At 50.1% G+C, this 19,558-nt stretch overlaps 2 protein-coding genes across 5 annotated transcripts in view; both read right to left on the bottom strand.

The window, feature by feature from the left end:
* The window catches only part of LOC104281847 (popeye domain-containing protein 2-like), a 10,846-nt gene extending 3,021 nt beyond the window's left edge, over positions 1 to 7,825 (bottom strand). Inside the window, exons 1-4 of one of the 4 annotated variants that reach the window (XM_009879897.1) lie at positions 7,281 to 7,771; positions 4,789 to 4,897; positions 1,272 to 1,467; positions 1,064 to 1,098 (exon numbers count right to left, since the gene is read on the bottom strand). In XM_009879897.1, the coding sequence (XP_009878199.1) occupies positions 1,064 to 1,098; positions 1,272 to 1,467; positions 4,789 to 4,897; positions 7,281 to 7,771 (831 nt within the window). Of the gene's footprint in view, positions 1 to 1,011; positions 1,468 to 4,788; positions 4,898 to 7,280 lie in introns of those variants that run through there. The other 3 variants (XM_009879895.1, XM_009879896.1, XM_009879894.1) reach the window with 3 other exon arrangements.
* A 3,699-nt stretch (positions 7,826 to 11,524) lies between these two features.
* On the bottom strand, positions 11,525 to 18,109 carry LOC104281844 (popeye domain-containing protein 2-like). Its single transcript, XM_009879893.1, has 3 exons — positions 17,565 to 18,109; positions 15,073 to 15,181; positions 11,525 to 11,749 (listed from the first exon to the last, which is right to left on the bottom strand). Exons 1-3 carry the CDS (start codon positions 18,107 to 18,109, stop codon positions 11,525 to 11,527), a joined length of 879 nt encoding a protein of 292 aa, XP_009878195.1.
* Positions 18,110 to 19,558: the final 1,449 nt, after the last annotated feature.

Raw genomic sequence — 19,558 nt, 5'->3', positions numbered from 1 at the left:
GGGCAGTGGCTGGCTAAAAGTAGCTCAGTGTGGAATTTCTCTCTTGGACACATGGGTCTGAATTTCAAGCGTGAGTCAACCTCCCGTCTATTTCTGTTCACCTGCATTGCTCCTCTGACCCAACATCAACCAGGCCCAGGAATTTTTTCCTTGCAGAGTAAGGAATTGGCATTTTGGAAGAGAGCATCTTATTCCCACTCACCAGAAAGCAGAGTTTGGGGTGTGTTAAAACAAGGTTTAGCCTGTCAGCCCACTCAGGGTGATTGGAGGCAAGAGCTATACCACACCAGACAGCCTTTTCAATACCTTACTGATCTGGCTGAGCCAAAGCTCAGCAGAAACAAGGAGGTCTGATCAAGTGCTGGGATGCGCTGTGGTGGACAGGGGGAGGAAGCACACTGAGCTTTCTCCCCCTGCCCAGACTGAGCATTTGCAGGGTGTACAGCAACTCCTGGTTATCAATCCGCTATAAACCCTGCAGCTGTTTCTACCTCTGTCAGCCCCTCCTGGCTTGTCTGCTCTCTCATCGCCTGCAGACATCTTCCTCAGGTTAAAACTGGAGTATCTTCAAGCACAGCTCTACCTCACCGAGAGCCAGGTTGAGTCCTGTGGGGTCTTTGTGAGCAGTGGTGTACCACCCACCAGCCTGGACACTGTTTCAGTTTCTCTGCCTACCCTGAGGGATGAAGAGAGGACAGGGCAGGGAAGAGCTTCCTTCAGCCAAGTTACCATCCCTTCCACCCCACGATGCAGCCGATGCCTGGAGTCGAGCCTTTACCCTGTTGCTTTTCCTTAAGAAAATCATGCAGCTGGAGCCCACCTCCTGGGATTCTGTGGGGCTGCAGGCAAAAAAATGCTGCAGAGGAGCAAACCCATGGCAAAAGAGGGCGAGAGGCTGGGGACCGCCGCTCTGCCCGGGCATTTGCATCGCGGGAAGGACTTGCTTCCGCAATCAGGGTACTTACGCGGGGGTCCCACACAGGGTGAGGCGTGCCCGTGCCAGGAGTGCCCTCACTTCATATACTCCCCTTCGCTCACATAGTCCATAAAAGACCCCGGCAACTCAGCAAAATCTTCCACGACAAGACTGGTGGAGTCCTCACCCAGCAGGTCACTGTCGGGCCGGGATGCCCGGGAGCGCGGAGCCGGCGGAGGTGGTGGTGGCTGTGGAGGGGGCTCAGAGGCATCAGCCTGGCCAGAGGCAGGTGGCGGCTCCTCACAGTCCTCTGACTCCCCCTCGGAGGAGGCTGGCCCGAGGATGTGGTAGAGGCTGGGCAAACGGATGTCAAAGCGAAGGCCAAACTTGGCGAAGAGCTTCTCGTTGAGGGAGTAGAGCTTCTCTGAGATGTCATAGCCCAGATAGGAGGAGAAGAGCCGGGCAATGTAGCGGTCCTTCCTCAGGAGGAGATACAGCTTCTTCCTTGGCCAGGTGATGAAGCTGCAGTCAGTCTCAGCCGTCAGAGTGACCTGTGGGGCAGGGAGGGAGCAGACTAAGCCCTACAGCCCAGGTAGGGGTCACCCACCTTGGGGCTGCATGCTTCTCTCCAGTGAAGGACCCCAGCCCCTTTGATGTCTGCTCTCCTTGGAGATGGCAGGGCTGGAGGGCCAGATCGCTCAAGCCAAATGATCAGATAAATCTTGACCTGCCTCTGCTTCTTCTCCCCAAGGAGACAGAGATCAGGTGTACCTATGCAATTAGCAGCATGCCCTTGCTTAACCTAGCCACATAACGAGCTACACTTCACCCTCTCGCTTTCAGATGGTCCTCCGTGTTGATACCTGAGTGATGTAGCTGAAATGAGCAATGTGGCACAGGTGGCCTTATGCCTCTACAGAAACGTTATGGAGGGAGGTGTTTCTGTGTGCCCAGCTGGCCCAAGTCACCAGTGAGTAGCCCTGCAGCAGGCTGCTGTCCTGTTCTGCCCCTGGGTCACACACCTCCTGCTCCAAGAGGCCCTGGGTATGGGCCACTTGGAAAGCTTGCCTGGTTACCCTCTGCAGGAGGGACATCCCGTCTCATCAGCTCTGCCAGGCGCTGTAGGGCTGAACGGCCTTGAAGGGTGCACAGTACAGCTCAGTGGGGGAGGAAGTAAAAGCGTTTTACTTTGTTTGTGTGTAGGTAGGGAGTGCATTCAAGGTTTTACTGGATTGATTTTAGAGAACATTTCATTTTTCTTTGGGTTTTGCCAATGTGAACAGAGTCACTTTTCCTCCTAGCTGTAAGACCAGACTATTAATAATGAAAAACATCATGTAATACATGAACATATATTGTAATATAGAAATTTAATAATAATAATAAAAGGTAACAAACACAGGAAGGGTCAAACTGCCTTGGGCCAAAGAAGAACATCCGAGTGTAATGGAGACACTGGCATGTGAACAAGTGCTGGAGCCAAAATATCCTGGGGGCTCCCTTTCACTCTATATCCAGGGGTCTCCTTGGCCAGCCACCATGGCAGAGGGCCACTGGGAAGCTGAACACAGCTTGGCTCCATGTGTGTGTCCTTGGGCTTGATATTTAATGCCACTGCCATGCAAGCAGCTGCCTTATGAAAGAAATATAGGAGATAAAACCTGAGAACTTTCCCAGGCTGGGGTGAGCGAGAGAAAGGGTCACATGGAAACCGAAATGACCAGAATCTCATTTTCCCAACCAATTTCTGGCACAGCAATCGAAAGCCTCTGCTTCTTGTGAAGGATTAAGTGAGATGTAATGAGAAAACCTGCCTCCTAACCAGAGCAGCAGGACAGATTTCAGTCATGAATCCCCTCGACACAAGTGCTCTGGTATTGGCAGAGCCCATAATTCAGCATTCTGGGGGAAAGTGCCAGTCCTGAAACCCAACTCCTTCAGGCACTGGGAGCCAGCAGCCTGTGGGAAGAAGACACAGCCAAAGCAGAAAGCTCAAGGAAACTGGCTCTCCTTATAGAATGAGTTGCACTTCTGCCATTTTTCAGTGGGCTCAGGGTTGAAACTGCTCAATCCAGAGAGCTGTGGGGAAAACTTGGGCAAGGAAAATATTCCATGCCCTCCTCCAGCAAAGTCCCAGAGTCAAAGATGCACTTTTTTAACCAAATGATTGCGACGCTGGGAATAAGGTTGAGACATGCCACAGAGTTTTATTAACTACTTAAGTAAGAGGAACTGGTGAGTCAAACAGCTGCCAAAAGCAACACCTCACCATGGCTAAGCATGGCCATAAAGAATGATGTCCTGCTAGGAACAAGGACCTGTCAAGTCTCACCTGCTAGATGCCAGTCTCATCTGCTACTTCTTCGTGTTCCTCAGAAAGCAGACGTGGGGTTTAGGCATATCCAGCACATGGCTGCAGCCTTTCCCCACCTAGGACTCTACCTCCCCATCCTGGTGCCAGGCACAGCTGACCTCTCCAACCATCCCTCTCTCGCAGAGCAGGAGAGGGGCCAGGAGTGTGGGGCTGGCAGGGCTGCTGCAGCTTGGCACCAGCTTGCTCTCAATCTGTCTTCACGCACCACAGATAAAGACACTCAAGCGGCCGGGGAACATTCAGTTCCATAGAAATTAGCTGAGAAAATGCTGAAGATGTCTTTGCAGGTTATTTGCCATCCAGACAGCCATTTCACTGCCAGGAGCACCGGGCAGCCATCGTTCTCTCTGCTCAACTCTTAGACAAATACGGTCCAGGAGCTTGCAGCTATCTGCTGCTGGATTGAAGCCCCATGCAAAACATGACATACCCCCACCCCTAGCACAGCCACGCTGTTGTTGCCCTCTACACCCCATTATTTTGGCCTGACATCCTTATTTCTGCTCGTGAGCTGTAGCCCTGTGCCACAGCCACAAGTCAGCCATCTCCTGCAACTGTTCTTCTTGCAAGACCATAATCACTGGCAATGGCATAGGTTTCAGAAGCGACCACCATGACCTATTCACATAGTACATGAGCCAAATTCAGACCCGAGAAAAGCAGATTCGGAGAGCTGCCCTGGTTTAACCAAGTCTGAACGTGGCTGCCCTCATGAGAAAGCATCATCATTCCCTCATGACTGTCCCATGATCCCAAGGAACTGGCAAAATCCCTCTTCATATGCCCTAACTGACATATTCCAGATTGACATCTTGACAGGGATCAGCCTGTCCTGGGACATGAGTTAAAGGCAGAGAGATGTGGGCTTAAGTAATCTCCTCCAGAAGGAAAGCCAAACAAATACTGTGGGGTGTTGACAGCAAGAGCAAAATCCTTTCAGTTGCTGCAAGTAAGAATTTGTCTGGCCTCTCAGCAAGGGATTCTTCTGCTCAGAAAGAACCATATTCGGGTGTGAATCATCCTTTCTGCTTCTCTACCCCAAACACATCACCATCAGAAACTTCTGTGAAGAACAGGATATTTATGGATTTACATCACTGCCGCATATTGCTATGGCTGCCATCCTGATCCTGGAACGATGCGCCTTGCTAGCAGCGTGAAGGGAAAATGTGTCAATACAGGTACTAGGGAATGCTGTAGTGGGACAGAGCCAGCAATGTGATACCTCATCTCCCTGCTAAACTGGAAGGAGCACCACGGTCCACCCTCCCTGCTATCAGCTGATAGTAGGAGCACACACTGAGGTCTTCCAGGAAGGTAGAAAAAAAGATAACACAGCTGATCACACCATCCTGTGCTTACTAAACCATGAGGAAGGGGAAGAAAGTATTCCCAGTTAGCTCTGAATGGCATAATGAGCCCTCTCCATCCCCTTCTCAGACATGCAATGAAGCAGCAAGGAGCAAAGCTGGGCTGCTGTGAGGCTGCACAGGGTTACCTGGAAAGTTCCTTCCTCAGAAGGTCGCAGCGACTCCCATTCTGGAGAGTCCAGGAACTGGTACGGAAAGATGTAGTGAAGGAATTGTCCATCCTGGCTCACTCGGACCCTGCAGAGAGGACAGGTGAGGCACACAGGCTTAAGCCACAAAATAGATGTCACGTGAACCTGATGAGCTCACACAACATGCAGGCAGCCAGTTCCACCAGGGAGGAAAGTACTTCTCATCTCACATGGGTCTCATACCCTCTCCAGGACAGCTGCAGATGTTCCAGACTATGAGGCTGTCCCCCCTTCCTCTGTGGGAAACAATGTTTGCTGCCAGTTCCCCATATTCCATCTGTTTTCTGTTTCCTGCTACAAAGCCAACACCCACAGGTGCAATGCTTGGTCCCAAACCAGGACTTCTCAGCCCGCAAGACTGCACCTGCTTTTCAGGTACTTCTAAGCCAGCCTGTGGCATCATCTTCCTGTCCCCAGGGTTGCACGAGGGCATTCCTTGCCTCAATGCTGGGAGGCTGTTGCACCCAGAACCCCCAAAAGTCGCATTGGCCATCGCTCCTGACACATCATGCTGTGAGCTCATAGTTTGCTGTCCATTACTATTCAATCTCTCTTGGCCTCCCAAGCATCCCTTTCCCCTACTTTTGCTACCATTGCCTACCAACGTCAAGGTCGAACTTGCACCCAGCTCGGCTGTGGGAGCAAGGAAGGAGAGCTGCATAGGCCTGGGGCGATGGTGGGGCACTCTGTAGCTCTATTCATAGCTCTGCACCACCAGATCTGAGGCCTCTTGCCTCCCTGTCACCACATTCCCCTGTTGTACAATGCACAAAGGCAATTCTAGCTTGCAGGAGTTACAAGGCTCAGTTCACTGTTGACTTCCAGTCAGTTGGGAGCGCTGCCTGGAAGGGTCAGGGATCACCAGGCAGGTTTCCCAATCCTGGCACATTCTGCATTTCCAAGCATCCTTTGTCTTGCTATTGTTTGGCTTAAGAGGGGGCACCATAACAGTAGCAATGCTCTGCTGGGTCAGCAAAGACCTCCCAAGGCAACAGAGTGGGTACCAGGAAATGCAAATCCTATCCCAACTCCATAGAGCATCCTATAGCAGCCAAGATGCATACTTACCACTGCAAAAGAGAGCAAAGGACTACCCCACCAGCACTGTCTTACTGTCCATTGCAGCACTTTCATGCCCACAGAGCAGCATCAGTTTATCCAGTGCAGGGCCAAGATAGCACAGACTCTTCCCTGCTAACGTTATTTGCAAACATGGTAAACTTCAGAACAAGCTGCTCAGTACAGATGTTTGGTAAGAGGAAAGACACCTGATGGAACCATGCATATCCAATTTCCTCCCAGTGCTTTGCCATTCAGCACTGGTCAGTGGTCCCAGGATGCTCTTAACACATCCTAGAAAAGGGACAAACACCAAAAAAAGGAAGGACAGCCCTTCTTTACAGACCTCCTCACCAGAGAGGATGGACTACCACAGCAAAACACGAGCCCCAGGTGATGCTGGGTTTGTCTTCCCAAAGGAAAATCCTTGAGACACACCTCCCGCAGTTCAGTACTACTCCCATTTACAGATCTCCTTCCTTTCCCACTCTCACTTGACATTAGTGCCAAGTGCCTGGAAGCAGCTGGGAAGCCAATAGCATTACTATCTGTATGCATTTGGATTTTGTAAATTATTAAGAGATATGTTCGTAGTGGCATGCCACGGGATCTCAGGTGAACAAGCGCCAGTACTTCATCAGCACAGTTCACTAAATAATCAAATCCCCACTGCAACTATCTAGAGGTCCCTGAGGTCTTCCTTGGTGGTCCAGAGGAAGGAATATCATGAATGCATGGCAGCACAGGGAAAGAAAGAGACCTGAAGAGGCAGGATCCACTGTAGGAGAACGCTCTCTCTTTTGATTAAATGACCTTCAAAGTGAAAACTTTTGGAGCCCTGAGGGTTGAGGTGTTGGGAACAGGGGTGGGACCTCTCCCTGAACACTACTGGTCAGGGGGAAGCAGGCGAACTGAGGACTCAGCGCACTCAGTGCACAGCCGTTCACATCACAGAGGTACGTCTGGTACCCCCAGAGACCACAGGTCCAGACACACTGCCTTCCTGCCTGGAGAAACACTCTCTCACAGGCAGTCTGCTCCCATCAGAAATAAGATCAATTTAAAATGACTGAGAAAAAGGTAAGGATTCCCCAACTGCATCACAGGCAAGGCTGAGCTGGATGCTTTAGTGCACATAGCTTGACTCTGCAAACCGTTCCCTGAAATATTGTAATTTAGACTAAATAAATAAATAAATAAAATGACCCCCCCAAAACAAATTACCCCCCTCCCCAACAAACATGCATATTTCAAAGCCCTTTCAGAGGAAGGAAACAATCCTCACCCCAGTTTCCACAGAGGGTGAAAACACAACAACAAGCCAAAGTGCTTTGCTGTCACACTTTGTTCAGAAACAGGAGACGCTTTACCTGCCAGACAGCAGCAAAGAGAGACGGTCGATGGGCGTCTTGCCCTCCACCGCGTAATTCTGGTCTCTGACTAGTGACTGGACTTGCTCTTCACAGCACTTCACGATTTCTTTGTAGACTTCCAGGGGCACCTGCAAGGGCAGGTACATGGTCTTGTAGAGGAGGTCAAACTCTTCTGGGATGGTGTCTCTGCGCAGCCGGTATGCCAGGTGAGCCAGCTGAAGCAAGCAGATGAGGACGAGCAGCATGTTCCAGACGAAGATATCAAGCCCGCAGGCACTCAGCCAGCCCCACAGAGCATAGCAGAAGTAGCCTGGGGCCAGGAAGCCAAAGATATAGAGGGACCCGAAGATGCCACTTCCCCCCATGTAACCCAGGAGGACGATGCAGCTGGCCAGGTGGTAGGCTGCTCCCTCCATGATCTCCTTCCAGGCATCGCACACCGGGGCCTGGAGAATAGCCTGGTCCCACGAAAGGCTGTTTGCGCTCATCCTTCCCCACTCCCCACCCTCCCCGGCCGTCCTGTGCTCAGAATGAATTGTCATAAACAAAGGGTGCCGCAGAGGTCTGAAACCAGAGCTGCTGGGTGGTTGTTCCTCCTCTTGAGCGCCGGGTCAGTCCCACAGCAGTGCGCTTCAGAGCAACATGTTAAAGCGCCACCAAACACTTTTGTGCCTGAAAAAATCTCCAAAGGGTTCGTTTCTCCTCTTCGCGGCTCACAAACTGGTGGCTGGCTGCCTCCTTAGCCGCAGCAGCAAGAAAGGGAGCTGGCAAATATGAGGCCAAAAGAATTCAGTCAAAGAAAGAGTAGAGGCCATTAGCTGGAAAACTCACAGACGGGACCGAGATCTCCTTGCACTGCCTCTCTCACCAGTCCTCCAGCACTGGAAATAGCGACTGCCAGAGAACAGCGGAGGGAGCTGGTGTTGAATGTGGAATGTGTATCACTTGGCAGCGGAAAGGAGAGAGACCCCAAATGGATAACCATGTTTGGAATTGAAATCCAAGGAGCAAAAGCAGTGAGGAGAACAGAGCGCAGGCACGCACTCGCTACTTAACATAACTCAGGCACCCAGATAAGCCCAGCACAGCGCCGTGAAGGGGAAAGAGAGGGGAAAACAACCAGCTTATCGCAGCAAGCTCCAGCCACACGCGGGCCTCCGCACCCCTCTGCGCTCCTGCAACACAGTGACTTTCACCCAGCACAAAAAAGGAAAAAGGTCACCCCTTTCTCCCGCTGTGGCTCATAGCGATGGCAGGGACTTAGCAAAAGAAGAGGTTGGTTCTTGGGAAATGTTTTCCCGGTGCTGCCGCACAGCCTCCCCTCATGCCAGGCAGCTCCATCTCATGAGGCATTTTAGATCAAGGGGCACCAGGTAAAGCTCTGCATGGGTGCAGTGACTGCAAGGGATAAAGCTAAAGTAAATAAACCGTTGGGACGCAGCTTCATCTGTTGTGGAGACTATCCTCCATAAAGATTTGGGAGTGTAACACATGGAAGCGTGTTTTGCAGGGAAATCCTATTTGAGGGAGGATTATCCCACCCCACAGATAACAGGTTTTGTTGGTAAGCATCCTTGGGAAACGTGATCTTACATTTTCATTTTTTTTATAGCTATATGAAACACCTCCCAGACCTTCATTTAGCACAAAGAGGAAAGCAAACACTTTCCACTCGGGTAACCTGGGACATCAGCATGAGAGACACTAGCCAAGTTCAGTCCTCCGTGGTCAGCTACAGAAAAGATGCGTAAATGCAACTTCTCCCCTGCTTCGAGTAACACGTTACCAGTCATACAGGCAGGATCTGCCCCGCTGCCAGGAAGCAGTCACATTTCAGGCATTGACACAACCCGCACGGTCAGTCAACAGCATGAAGTCAGCCTGCATGGGTCAGTGGAGTAGAGATAGGGTTTCAAGGGTGGTCATGTTTCAGGCCGAGCTTGCAGCTGCCCTGCCTAACATGCCATTCCCATTGGCACCACTCACTTAAAGACACACTGATCGGCTCTTCTACTAACAGCGCTCTGGAATAGCTCTATCTGCTGGGTGAGGCTGAAGCAACGCTTTATGGCAACCTTAAAGAATTCATCGTGGTCTTGGACAGTACAATCTGTCTCCCCAGTGATTAGCCCACAGAGCAGCAAGACTCCTAAGAACAGCAAAGGCTCTGCCAACTCAGCAGGTTACCAGGTGAGAAGGAAACAAGACAAATTTAAGTTTTGCACAGGGGGTGAGTACGATCCACGCAGAAAGATGCTTTCTGTTAAGGGTTAAGTGAAACAGGGAACCTTCTCTCCAGCAGTGCCTTATTAAAATGAAGAAATAAATCCTACTGGCTGAAGCAGAACAAGGCTCAGCTGCAAGAGGTATGAGGAAATGAAGAACTTCATTTCTCTTGACCTTCACTGCAAAAAGGGAAGAATGATCGTATAGCCAAAGCACTACAGTAAAAATCTTGGGAGCCAAGTTCTGTTTTTCATACTATTGCCGTGTACTTGCTAGATGATCCCAACAACAACTTACCTACCTTTAGGCCTCTGCAAAAATCAGTATTATAAGGGGCCCTCTTTCCACGATAGGCTGACATTTGGTATAATGGCGAGTTGGGATGGCAAGATTGGAAACACTTACGAGAAAGATATTTTACATAAGATCTGTGAGACAAAACTGAACTGCTATGAATAGCAATGTAGAACTACATTAGAGGAAGCATTCTGAGAAGCAACATTGCAGTTTCTCCCGCCTTTCCATACTACCAGAAAACTTTTGTGGCAACATCAAAGAAAGTGACAAAAAAAAAAGTTATTCATTTCCCTCCTCAGTTAGGGAGGTATTCCTGAGATAGAAGATACTCTGGAACACAATGTTAACGACTCATTTAGACAAAGAAGGTGCTTCCTCTGGCATCTTCCAGAACATGGACAGTGGCGTCGCAGTAACCCCAAAGGCACTCGCTGGGCAAGGACACCCGTTGTGACTTCCCTGCAGAAGGCAGACAAGAAGCTTTAACCCCACGGCGGTAACAGCACAAAGCTCTCATTAGAAACTGTACAACTTTTCTGCTGGGGCTGAACACGACATGGCAGAGAGAATGATACAGCCTTTTAAAAGGCAGACCTCTGAGCACATGCTAGAGATTAATTTAGGTGCTTTCAGGCCCAGTATTTTAAAAGGAAGATTTGTAAAACTGTTCGACCATCAAGGCTCAAATCTTCCTTTCTCCCTTGAGAATACCGTGGCCATACAGACCATCTTCATGGCACTTTCAGTTTTCCACCCAGCAAGAGTTCAAAAAGCTTTCTTAATTTTCCAAAGAGAAATCTTATTTCCGTGGCTTGCCTTCAATCCAAACACACGCCTTCCATCCAGGGATGCTGGGATTCATCCAAGTTGAGTGTTCAAAAGCCAATACTGATTCAAGGGGAAAGCCACACAAGTATTAAAAAGGAGATACCAAGGCCCAAAGCAATTTGGAATCAAGTAAGCAAGTGCACAGAAAACACTTGAATAACATTAGAACTCTTCCCTGGAAGAAGGCACGTAGGCATTACAACAAAATGACTCTGAAGAAGAAAAATAGACACATCAACTCTTCAGCACTGAAATTGGCAGTGTGTAAACAGGTACTCCACTGATTTCCCCACTTATCATTATTTCAACCAGTAGCACTTAATATTCAGCCTCATGTGATGATGCAATCCAGGTGCAGCCTGCACTACGTTTGGCAAACAACTCCTCTGTCCTTGAAAGCAGCCCTGTACTGAGAGATTATCAGTCATGGATCTCACAGCAGCTCCACGACTGGCTATTTTGCCCATCCTCAGGAAGTCCACAGGTTCGCTACTGATCCCATAAGCTGAAAACTACTCCAATCACCTGTGCTGAGGACACTGAGACCTTGATGGCCTAAAGTCAGAGAGGGCATAATCAGACATGTCCATTTTATTATATACTGCATCACTGACACTAGTCTGCGAAACTGTTACTTACACGCTAATAAACCCTGTAGCTCCAGAACATCCACTTAGCGTTTCAAGTCACATTCAATTTACAACTGTCAGGAGAGGTCTAAAGCCTGCTCCGGACAAGCTAATGGTGAATTGCAAAGGGACAAGGATGGCATATATTGTACTTAGTTGAACTACTCCTATATAGTTTAATCAAGTTTCCAGCTACTGCCACATTTCATGTCCTCGCAGCTACACTGAACACCCCATGCTGGGCACTGTCTGTCACCAACTCTAGGCGGGGCCGAGGACGTGGTAGAGGCTGGGCAAACGGATGTCAAAGCGAAGGCCAAACTTGGCGAAGAGCTTCTCGTTGAGGGAGTAGAGCTTCTCTGAGATGTCATAGCCCAGATAGGAGGAGAAGAGCCGGGCAATGTAGCGGTCCTTCCTCAGGAGGAGATACAGCTTCTTCCTTGGCCACGTGATGAAGCTGCAGTCAGTCTCAGCTGTCAGAGTGACCTGTGGGGCAGGGAGGGAGCAGACTAAGCCCTACAGCCCAGGTAGGGGTCACCCACCTTGGGGCTGCATGCTTCTCTCCAGTGAAGGACCCCAGCCCCTTTGATGTCTGCTCTCCTTGGAGATGGCAGGGCTGGAGGGCCAGATCGCTCAAGCCAAATGATCAGATAAATCTTGACCTGCCTCTGCTTCTTCTCCCCAAGGAGACAGAGATCAGGTGTTCCTATGCAATTAGCAGCATGCCCTTGCTTAACCTAGCCACATAACGAGCTACACTTCACCCTCTCGCTTTCAGATGGTCCTCCGTGTTGATACCTGAGTGATGTAGCTGAAATGAGCAATGTGGCACAGGTGGCCTTATGCCTCTACAGAAACTTTATGGAGGGAGGTGTTTCTGTGTGCCCAGCTGGCCCAAGTCACCAGTGAGTAGCCCTGCAGCAGGCTGCTGTCCTGTTCTGCCCCTGGGTCACACACCTCCTGCTCCAAGAGGCCCTGGGTATGGGAAGGGCCACTTGGAAAGCTTGCCTGGTTACCCTCTGCAGGAGGGACATCCCGTCTCATCAGCTCTGCCAGGCGCTGTAGGGCTGAACGGCCTTGAAGGGTGCACAGTACAGCTCAGTGGGGGAGGAAGTAAAAGCGTTTTACTTTGTTTGTGTGTAGGTAGGGAGTGCATTCAAGGTTTTACTGGATTGATTTTAGAGAACATTTCATTTTTCTTTGGGTTTTGCCAATGTGAACAGAGTCACTTTTCCTCCTAGCTGTAAGACCAGACTATTAATAATAAAAACCATCATGTAATACATGAACATATATTGCAATATATAAATTTAATAATAATAATAAAAGGTAACAAACACAGGAAGGGTCAAACTGCCTTGGGCCAAAGAAGAACATCCGAGTGTAATGGAGACACTGGCATGTGAACAAGTGCTGGAGCCAAAATATCCTGGGGGCTCCCTTTCACTCTATATCCAGGGGTCTCCTTGGCCAGCCACCATGGCAGAGGGCCACTGGGAAGCTGAACACAGCTTGGCTCCATGTGTGTGTCCTTGGGCTTGATATTTAATGCCACTGCCATGCAAGCAGCTGCCTTATGAAAGAAATATAGGAGATAAAACCTGAGAACTTTCCCAGGCTGGGGTGAGCGAGAGAAAGGGTCACATGGAAACCGAAATGACCAGAATCTCATTTTCCCAACCAATTTCTGGCACAGCAATCGAAAGCCTCTGCTTCTTGTGAAGGATTAAGTGAGATGTAATGAGAAAACCTGCCTCCTAACCAGAGCAGCAGGACAGATTTCAGTCATGAATCCCCTCGACACAAGTGCTCTGGTATTGGCAGAGCCCATAATTCAGCATTCTGGGGGAAAGTGCCAGTCCTGAAACCCAACTCCTTCAGGCACTGGGAGCCAGCAGCCTGTGGGAAGAAGACACAGCCAAAGCAGAAAGCTCAAGGAAACTGGCTCTCCTTATAGAATGAGTTGCACTTCTGCCATTTTTCAGTGGGCTCAGGGTTGAAACTGCTCAATCCAGAGAGCTGTGGGGAAAACTTGGGCAAGGAAAACCTTCCATGCCCTCCTCCAGCAAAGTCCCAGAGTCAAAGATGCACTTTTTTAACCAAATGATTGCGACGCTGGGAATAAGGTTGAGACATGCCACAGAGTTTTATTAACTACTTAAGTAAGAGGAACTGGTGAGTCAAACAGCTGCCAAAAGCAACACCTCACCATGGCTAAGCATGGCCATAAAGAATGATGTCCTGCTAGGAACAAGGACCTGTCAAGTCTCACCTGCTAGATGCCAGTCTCATCTGCTACTTCGTGTTCCTCAGAAAGCAGACGTGGGGTTTAGGCATATCCAGCACATGGCTGCAGCCTTTCCCCACCTAGGACTCTACCTCCCCATCCTGGTGCCAGGCACAGCTGACCTCTCCAACCATCCCTCTCTCGCAGAGCAGGAGAGGGGCCAGGAGTGTGGGGCTGGCAGGGCTGCTGCAGCTTGGCACCAGCTTGCTCTCAATCTGTCTTCACGCACCACAGATAAAGACACTCAAGCGGCCGGGGAACATTCAGTTCCATAGAAATTAGCTGAGAAAATGCTGAAGATGTCTTTGCAGGTTATTTGCCATCCAGACAGCCATTTCACTGCCAGGAGCACCGGGCAGCCATCGTTCTCTCTGCTCAACTCTTAGACAAATACGGTCCAGGAGCTTGCAGCTATCTGCTGCTGGATTGAAGCCCCATGCAAAACATGACATACCCCCACCCCTAGCACAGCCACGCTGTTGTTGCCCTCTACACCCCATTATTTTGGCCTGACATCCTTATTTCTGCTCGTGAGCTGTAGCCCTGTGCCACAGCCACAAGTCAGCCATCTCCTGCAACTGTTCTTCTTGCAAGACCATAATCACTGGCAATGGCATAGGTTTCAGAAGCGACCACCATGACCTATTCACATAGTACATGAGCCAAATTCAGACCCGAGAAAAGCAGATTCGGAGAGCTGCCCTGGTTTAACCAAGTCTGAACGTGGCTGCCCTCATGAGAAAGCATCATCATTCCCTCATGACTGTCCCATGATCCCAAGGAACTGGCAAAATCCCTCTTCATATGCCCTAACTGACATATTCCAGATTGACATCTTGACAGGGATCAGCCTGTCCTGGGACATGAGTTAAAGGCAGAGAGATGTGGGCTTAAGTAATCTCCTCCAGAAGGAAAGCCAAACAAATACTGTGGGGTGTTGACAGCAAGAGCAAAATCCTTTCAGTTGCTGCAAGTAAGAATTTGTCTGGCCTCTCAGCAAGGGATTCTTCTGCTCAGAAAGAACCATATTCGGGTGTGAATCATCCTTTCTGCTTCTCTACCCCAAACACATCACCATCAGAAACTTCTGTGAAGAACAGGATATTTATGGATTTACATCACTGCCGCATATTGCTATGGCTGCCATCCTGATCCTGGAACGATGCGCCTTGCTAGCAGCGTGAAGGGAAAATGTGTCAATACAGGTACTAGGGAATGCTGTAGTGGGACAGAGCCAGCAATGTGATACCTCATCTCCCTGCTAAACTGGAAGGAGCACCACGGTCCACCCTCCCTGCTATCAGCTGATAGTAGGAGCACACACTGAGGTCTTCCAGGAAGGTAGAAAAAAAGATAACACAGCTGATCACACCATCCTGTGCTTACTAAACCATGAGGAAGGGGAAGAAAGTATTCCCAGTTAGCTCTGAATGGCATAATGAGCCCTCTCCATCCCCTTCTCAGACATGCAATGAAGCAGCAAGGAGCAAAGCTGGGCTGCTGTGAGGCTGCACAGGGTTACCTGGAAAGTTCCTTCCTCAGAAGGTCGCAGCGACTCCCATTCTGGAGAGTCCAGGAACTGGTACGGAAAGATGTAGTGAAGGAATTGTCCATCCTGGCTCACTCGGACCCTGCAGAGAGGACAGGTGAGGCACACAGGCTTAAGCCACAAAATAGATGTCACGTGAACCTGATGAGCTCACACAACATGCAGGCAGCCAGTTCCACCAGGGAGGAAAGTACTTCTCATCTCACATGGGTCTCATACCCTCTCCAGGACAGCTGCAGATGTTCCAGACTATGAGGCTGTCCCCCCTTCCTCTGTGGGAAACAATGTTTGCTGCCAGTTCCCCATATTCCATCTGTTTTCTGTTTCCTGCTACAAAGCCAACACCCACAGGTGCAATGCTTGGTCCCAAACCAGGACTTCTCAGCCCGCAAGACTGCACCTGCTTTTCAGGTACTTCTAAGCCAGCCTGTGGCATCATCTTCCTGTCCCCAGGGTTGCACGAGGGCATTCCTTGCCTCAATGCTGGGAGGCTGTTGCACCCAGAACCCCCAAAAGTCGCATTGGCCATCGCTCCTGACACATCATGCTGTGAGCTCATAGTTTGCTGTCCATTACTATTCAATCTCTCTTGGCCTCCCAAGCATCCCTTTCCCCTACTTTTGCTACCATTGCCTACCAACGTCAAGGTCGAACTTGCACCCAGCTCGGCTGTGGGAGCAAGGAAGGAGAGCTGCATAGGCCTGGGGCGATGGTGGGGCACTCTGTAGCTCTATTCATAGCTCTGCACCACCAGATCTGAGGCCTCTTGCCTCCCTGTCACCACATTCCCCTGTTGTACAATGCACAAAGGCAATTCTAGCTTGCAGGAGTTACAAGGCTCAGTTCACTGTTGACTTCCAGTCAGTTGGGAGCGCTGCCTGGAAGGGTCAGGGATCACCAGGCAGGTTTCCCAATCCTGGCACATTCTGCATTTCCAAGCATCCTTTGTCTTGCTATTGTTTGGCTTAAGAGGGGGCACCATAACAGTAGCAATGCTCTGCTGGGTCAGCAAAGACCTCCCAAGGCAACAGAGTGGGTACCAGGAAATGCAAATCCTATCCCAACTCCATAGAGCATCCTATAGCAGCCAAGATGCATACTTACCACTGCAAAAGAGAGCAAAGGACTACCCCACCAGCACTGTCTTACTGTCCATTGCAGCACTTTCATGCCCACAGAGCAGCATCAGTTTATCCAGTGCAGGGCCAAGATAGCACAGACTCTTCCCTGCTAACGTTATTTGCAAACATGGTAAACTTCAGAACAAGCTGCTCAGTACAGATGTTTGGTAAGAGGAAAGACACCTGATGGAACCATGCATATCCAATTTCCTCCCAGTGCTTTGCCATTCAGCACTGGTCAGTGGTCCCAGGATGCTCTTAACACATCCTAGAAAAGGGACAAACACCAAAAAAAGGAAGGACAGCCCTTCTTTACAGACCTCCTCACCAGAGAGGATGGACTACCACAGCAAAACACGAGCCCCAGGTGATGCTGGGTTTGTCTTCCCAAAGGAAAATCCTTGAGACACACCTCCCGCAGTTCAGTACTACTCCCATTTACAGATCTCCTTCCTTTCCCACTCTCACTTGACATTAGTGCCAAGTGCCTGGAAGCAGCTGGGAAGCCAATAGCATTACTATCTGTATGCATTTGGATTTTGTAAATTATTAAGAGATATGTTCGTAGTGGCATGCCACGGGATCTCAGGTGAACAAGCGCCAGTACTTCATCAGCACAGTTCACTAAATAATCAAATCCCCACTGCAACTATCTAGAGGTCCCTGAGGTCTTCCTTGGTAGTCCAGAGGAAGGAATATCATGAATGCATGGCAGCACAGGGAAAGAAAGAGACCTGAAGAGGCAGGATCCACTGTAGGAGAACGCTCTCTCTTTTGATTAAATGACCTTCAAAGTGAAAACTTTTGGAGCCCTGAGGGTTGAGGTGTTGGGAACAGGGGTGGGACCTCTCCCTGAACACTACTGGTCAGGGGGAAGCAGGCGAACTGAGGACTCAGCGCACTCAGTGCACAGCCGTTCACATCACAGAGGTACGTCTGGTACCCCCAGAGACCACAGGTCCAGACACACTGCCTTCCTGCCTGGAGAAACACTCTCTCACAGGCAGTCTGCTCCCATCAGAAATAAGATCAATTTAAAATGACTGAGAAAAAGGTAAGGATTCCCCAACTGCATCACAGGCAAGGCTGAGCTGGATGCTTTAGTGCACATAGCTTGACTCTGCAAACCGTTCCCTGAAATATTGTAATTTAGACTAAATAAATAAATAAATAAAATGACCCCCCCAAAACAAATTACCCCCCTCCCCAACAAACATGCATATTTCAAAGCCCTTTCAGAGGAAGGAAACAATCCTCACCCCAGTTTCCACAGAGGGTGAAAACACAACAACAAGCCAAAGTGCTTTGCTGTCACACTTTGTTCAGAAACAGGAGACGCTTTACCTGCCAGACAGCAGCAAAGAGAGACGGTCGATGGGCGTCTTGCCCTCCACCGCGTAATTCTGGTCTCTGACTAGTGACTGGACTTGCTCTTCACAGCACTTCACGATTTCTTTGTAGACTTCCAGGGGCACCTGCAAGGGCAGGTACATGGTCTTGTAGAGGAGGTCAAACTCTTCTGGGATGGTGTCTCTGCGCAGCCGGTATGCCAGGTGAGCCAGCTGAAGCAAGCAGATGAGGACGAGCAGCATGTTCCAGACGAAGATATCAAGCCCACAGGCACTCAGCCAGCCCCACAGAGCATAGCAGAAGTAGCCTGGGGCCAGGAAGCCAAAGATATAGAGGGACCCGAAGATGCCACTTCCCCCCATGTAACCCAGGAGGACGATGCAGCTGGCCAGGTGGTAGGCTGCTCCCTCCATGATCTCCTTCCAGGCATCGCACACCGGGGCCTGGAGAATAGCCTGGTCCCACGAAAGGCTGTTTGCGCTCATCCTTCCCCACTCCCCACCCTCCCCGGCCGTCCTGTGCTCAGAATGAATTGTCATAAACAAAGGGTGCCGCAGAGGTCTGAAACCAGAGCTGCTGGGTGGTTGTTCCTCCTCTTGAGCGCCGGGTCAGTCCCACAGCAGTGCGCTTCAGAGCAACATGTTAAAGCGCCACCAAACACTTTTGTGCCTGAAAAAATCTCCAAAGGGTTCGTTTCTCCTCTTCGCGGCTCACAAACTGGTGGCTGGCTGCCTCCTTAGCCGCAGCAGCAAGAAAGGGAGCTGGCAAATATGAGGCCAAAAGAATTCAGTCAAAGAAAGAGTAGAGGCCATTAGCTGGAAAACTCACAGACGGGACCGAGATCTCCTTGCACTGCCTCTCTCACCAGTCCTCCAGCACTGGAAATAGCGACTGCCAGAGAACAGCGGAGGGAGCTGGTGTTGAATGTGGAATGTGTATCACTTGGCAGCGGAAAGGAGAGAGACCCCAAATGGATAACCATGTTTGGAATTGAAATCCAAGGAGCAAAAGCAGTGAGGAGAACAGAGCGCAGGCACGCACTCGCTACTTAACATAACTCAGGCACCCAGATAAGCCCAGCACAGCGCCGTGAAGGGGAAAGAGAGGGGAAAACAACCAGCTTATCGCAGCAAGCTCCAGCCACACGCGGGCCTCCGCACCCCTCTGCGCTCCTGCAACACAGTGACTTTCACCCAGCACAAAAAAGGAAAAAGGTCACCCCTTTCTCCCGCTGTGGCTCATAGCGATGGCAGGGACTTAGCAAAAGAAGAGGTTGGTTCTTGGGAAATGTTTTCCCGGTGCTGCCGCACAGCCTCCCCTCATGCCAGGCAGCTCCATCTCATGAGGCATTTTAGATCAAGGGGCACCAGGTAAAGCTCTGCATGGGTGCAGTGACTGCAAGGGATAAAGCTAAAGTAAATAAACCGTTGGGACGCAGCTTCATCTGTTGTGGAGACTATCCTCCATAAAGATTTGGGAGTGTAACACATGGAAGCGTGTTTTGCAGGGAAATCCTATTTGAGGGAGGATTATCCCACCCCACAGATAACAGGTTTTGTTGGTAAGCATCCTTGGGAAACGTGATCTTACATTTTCATTTTTTTTATAGCTATATGAAACACCTCCCAGACCTTCATTTAGCACAAAGAGGAAAGCAAACACTTTCCACTCGGGTAACCTGGGACATCAGCATGAGAGACACTAGCCAAGTTCAGTCCTCCGTGGTCAGCTACAGAAAAGATGCGTAAATGCAACTTCTCCCCTGCTTCGAGTAACACGTTACCAGTCATACAGGCAGGATCTGCCCCGCTGCCAGGAAGCAGTCACATTTCAGGCATTGACACAACCCGCACGGTCAGTCAACAGCATGAAGTCAGCCTGCATGGGTCAGTGGAGTAGAGATAGGGTTTCAAGGGTGGTCATGTTTCAGGCCGAGCTTGCAGCTGCCCTGCCTAACATGCCATTCCCATTGGCACCACTCACTTAAA

This window comes from Charadrius vociferus, unplaced genomic scaffold (genome assembly GCF_000708025.1).
Source record: "Charadrius vociferus isolate BGI_N301 unplaced genomic scaffold, ASM70802v2 scaffold162, whole genome shotgun sequence".
Taxonomy (NCBI): domain Eukaryota; kingdom Metazoa; phylum Chordata; class Aves; order Charadriiformes; family Charadriidae; genus Charadrius; species Charadrius vociferus.
The sequence above is the reverse complement of the archived record's forward strand: the minus strand, read 5'-3'. Positions and strand labels throughout refer to the sequence as shown.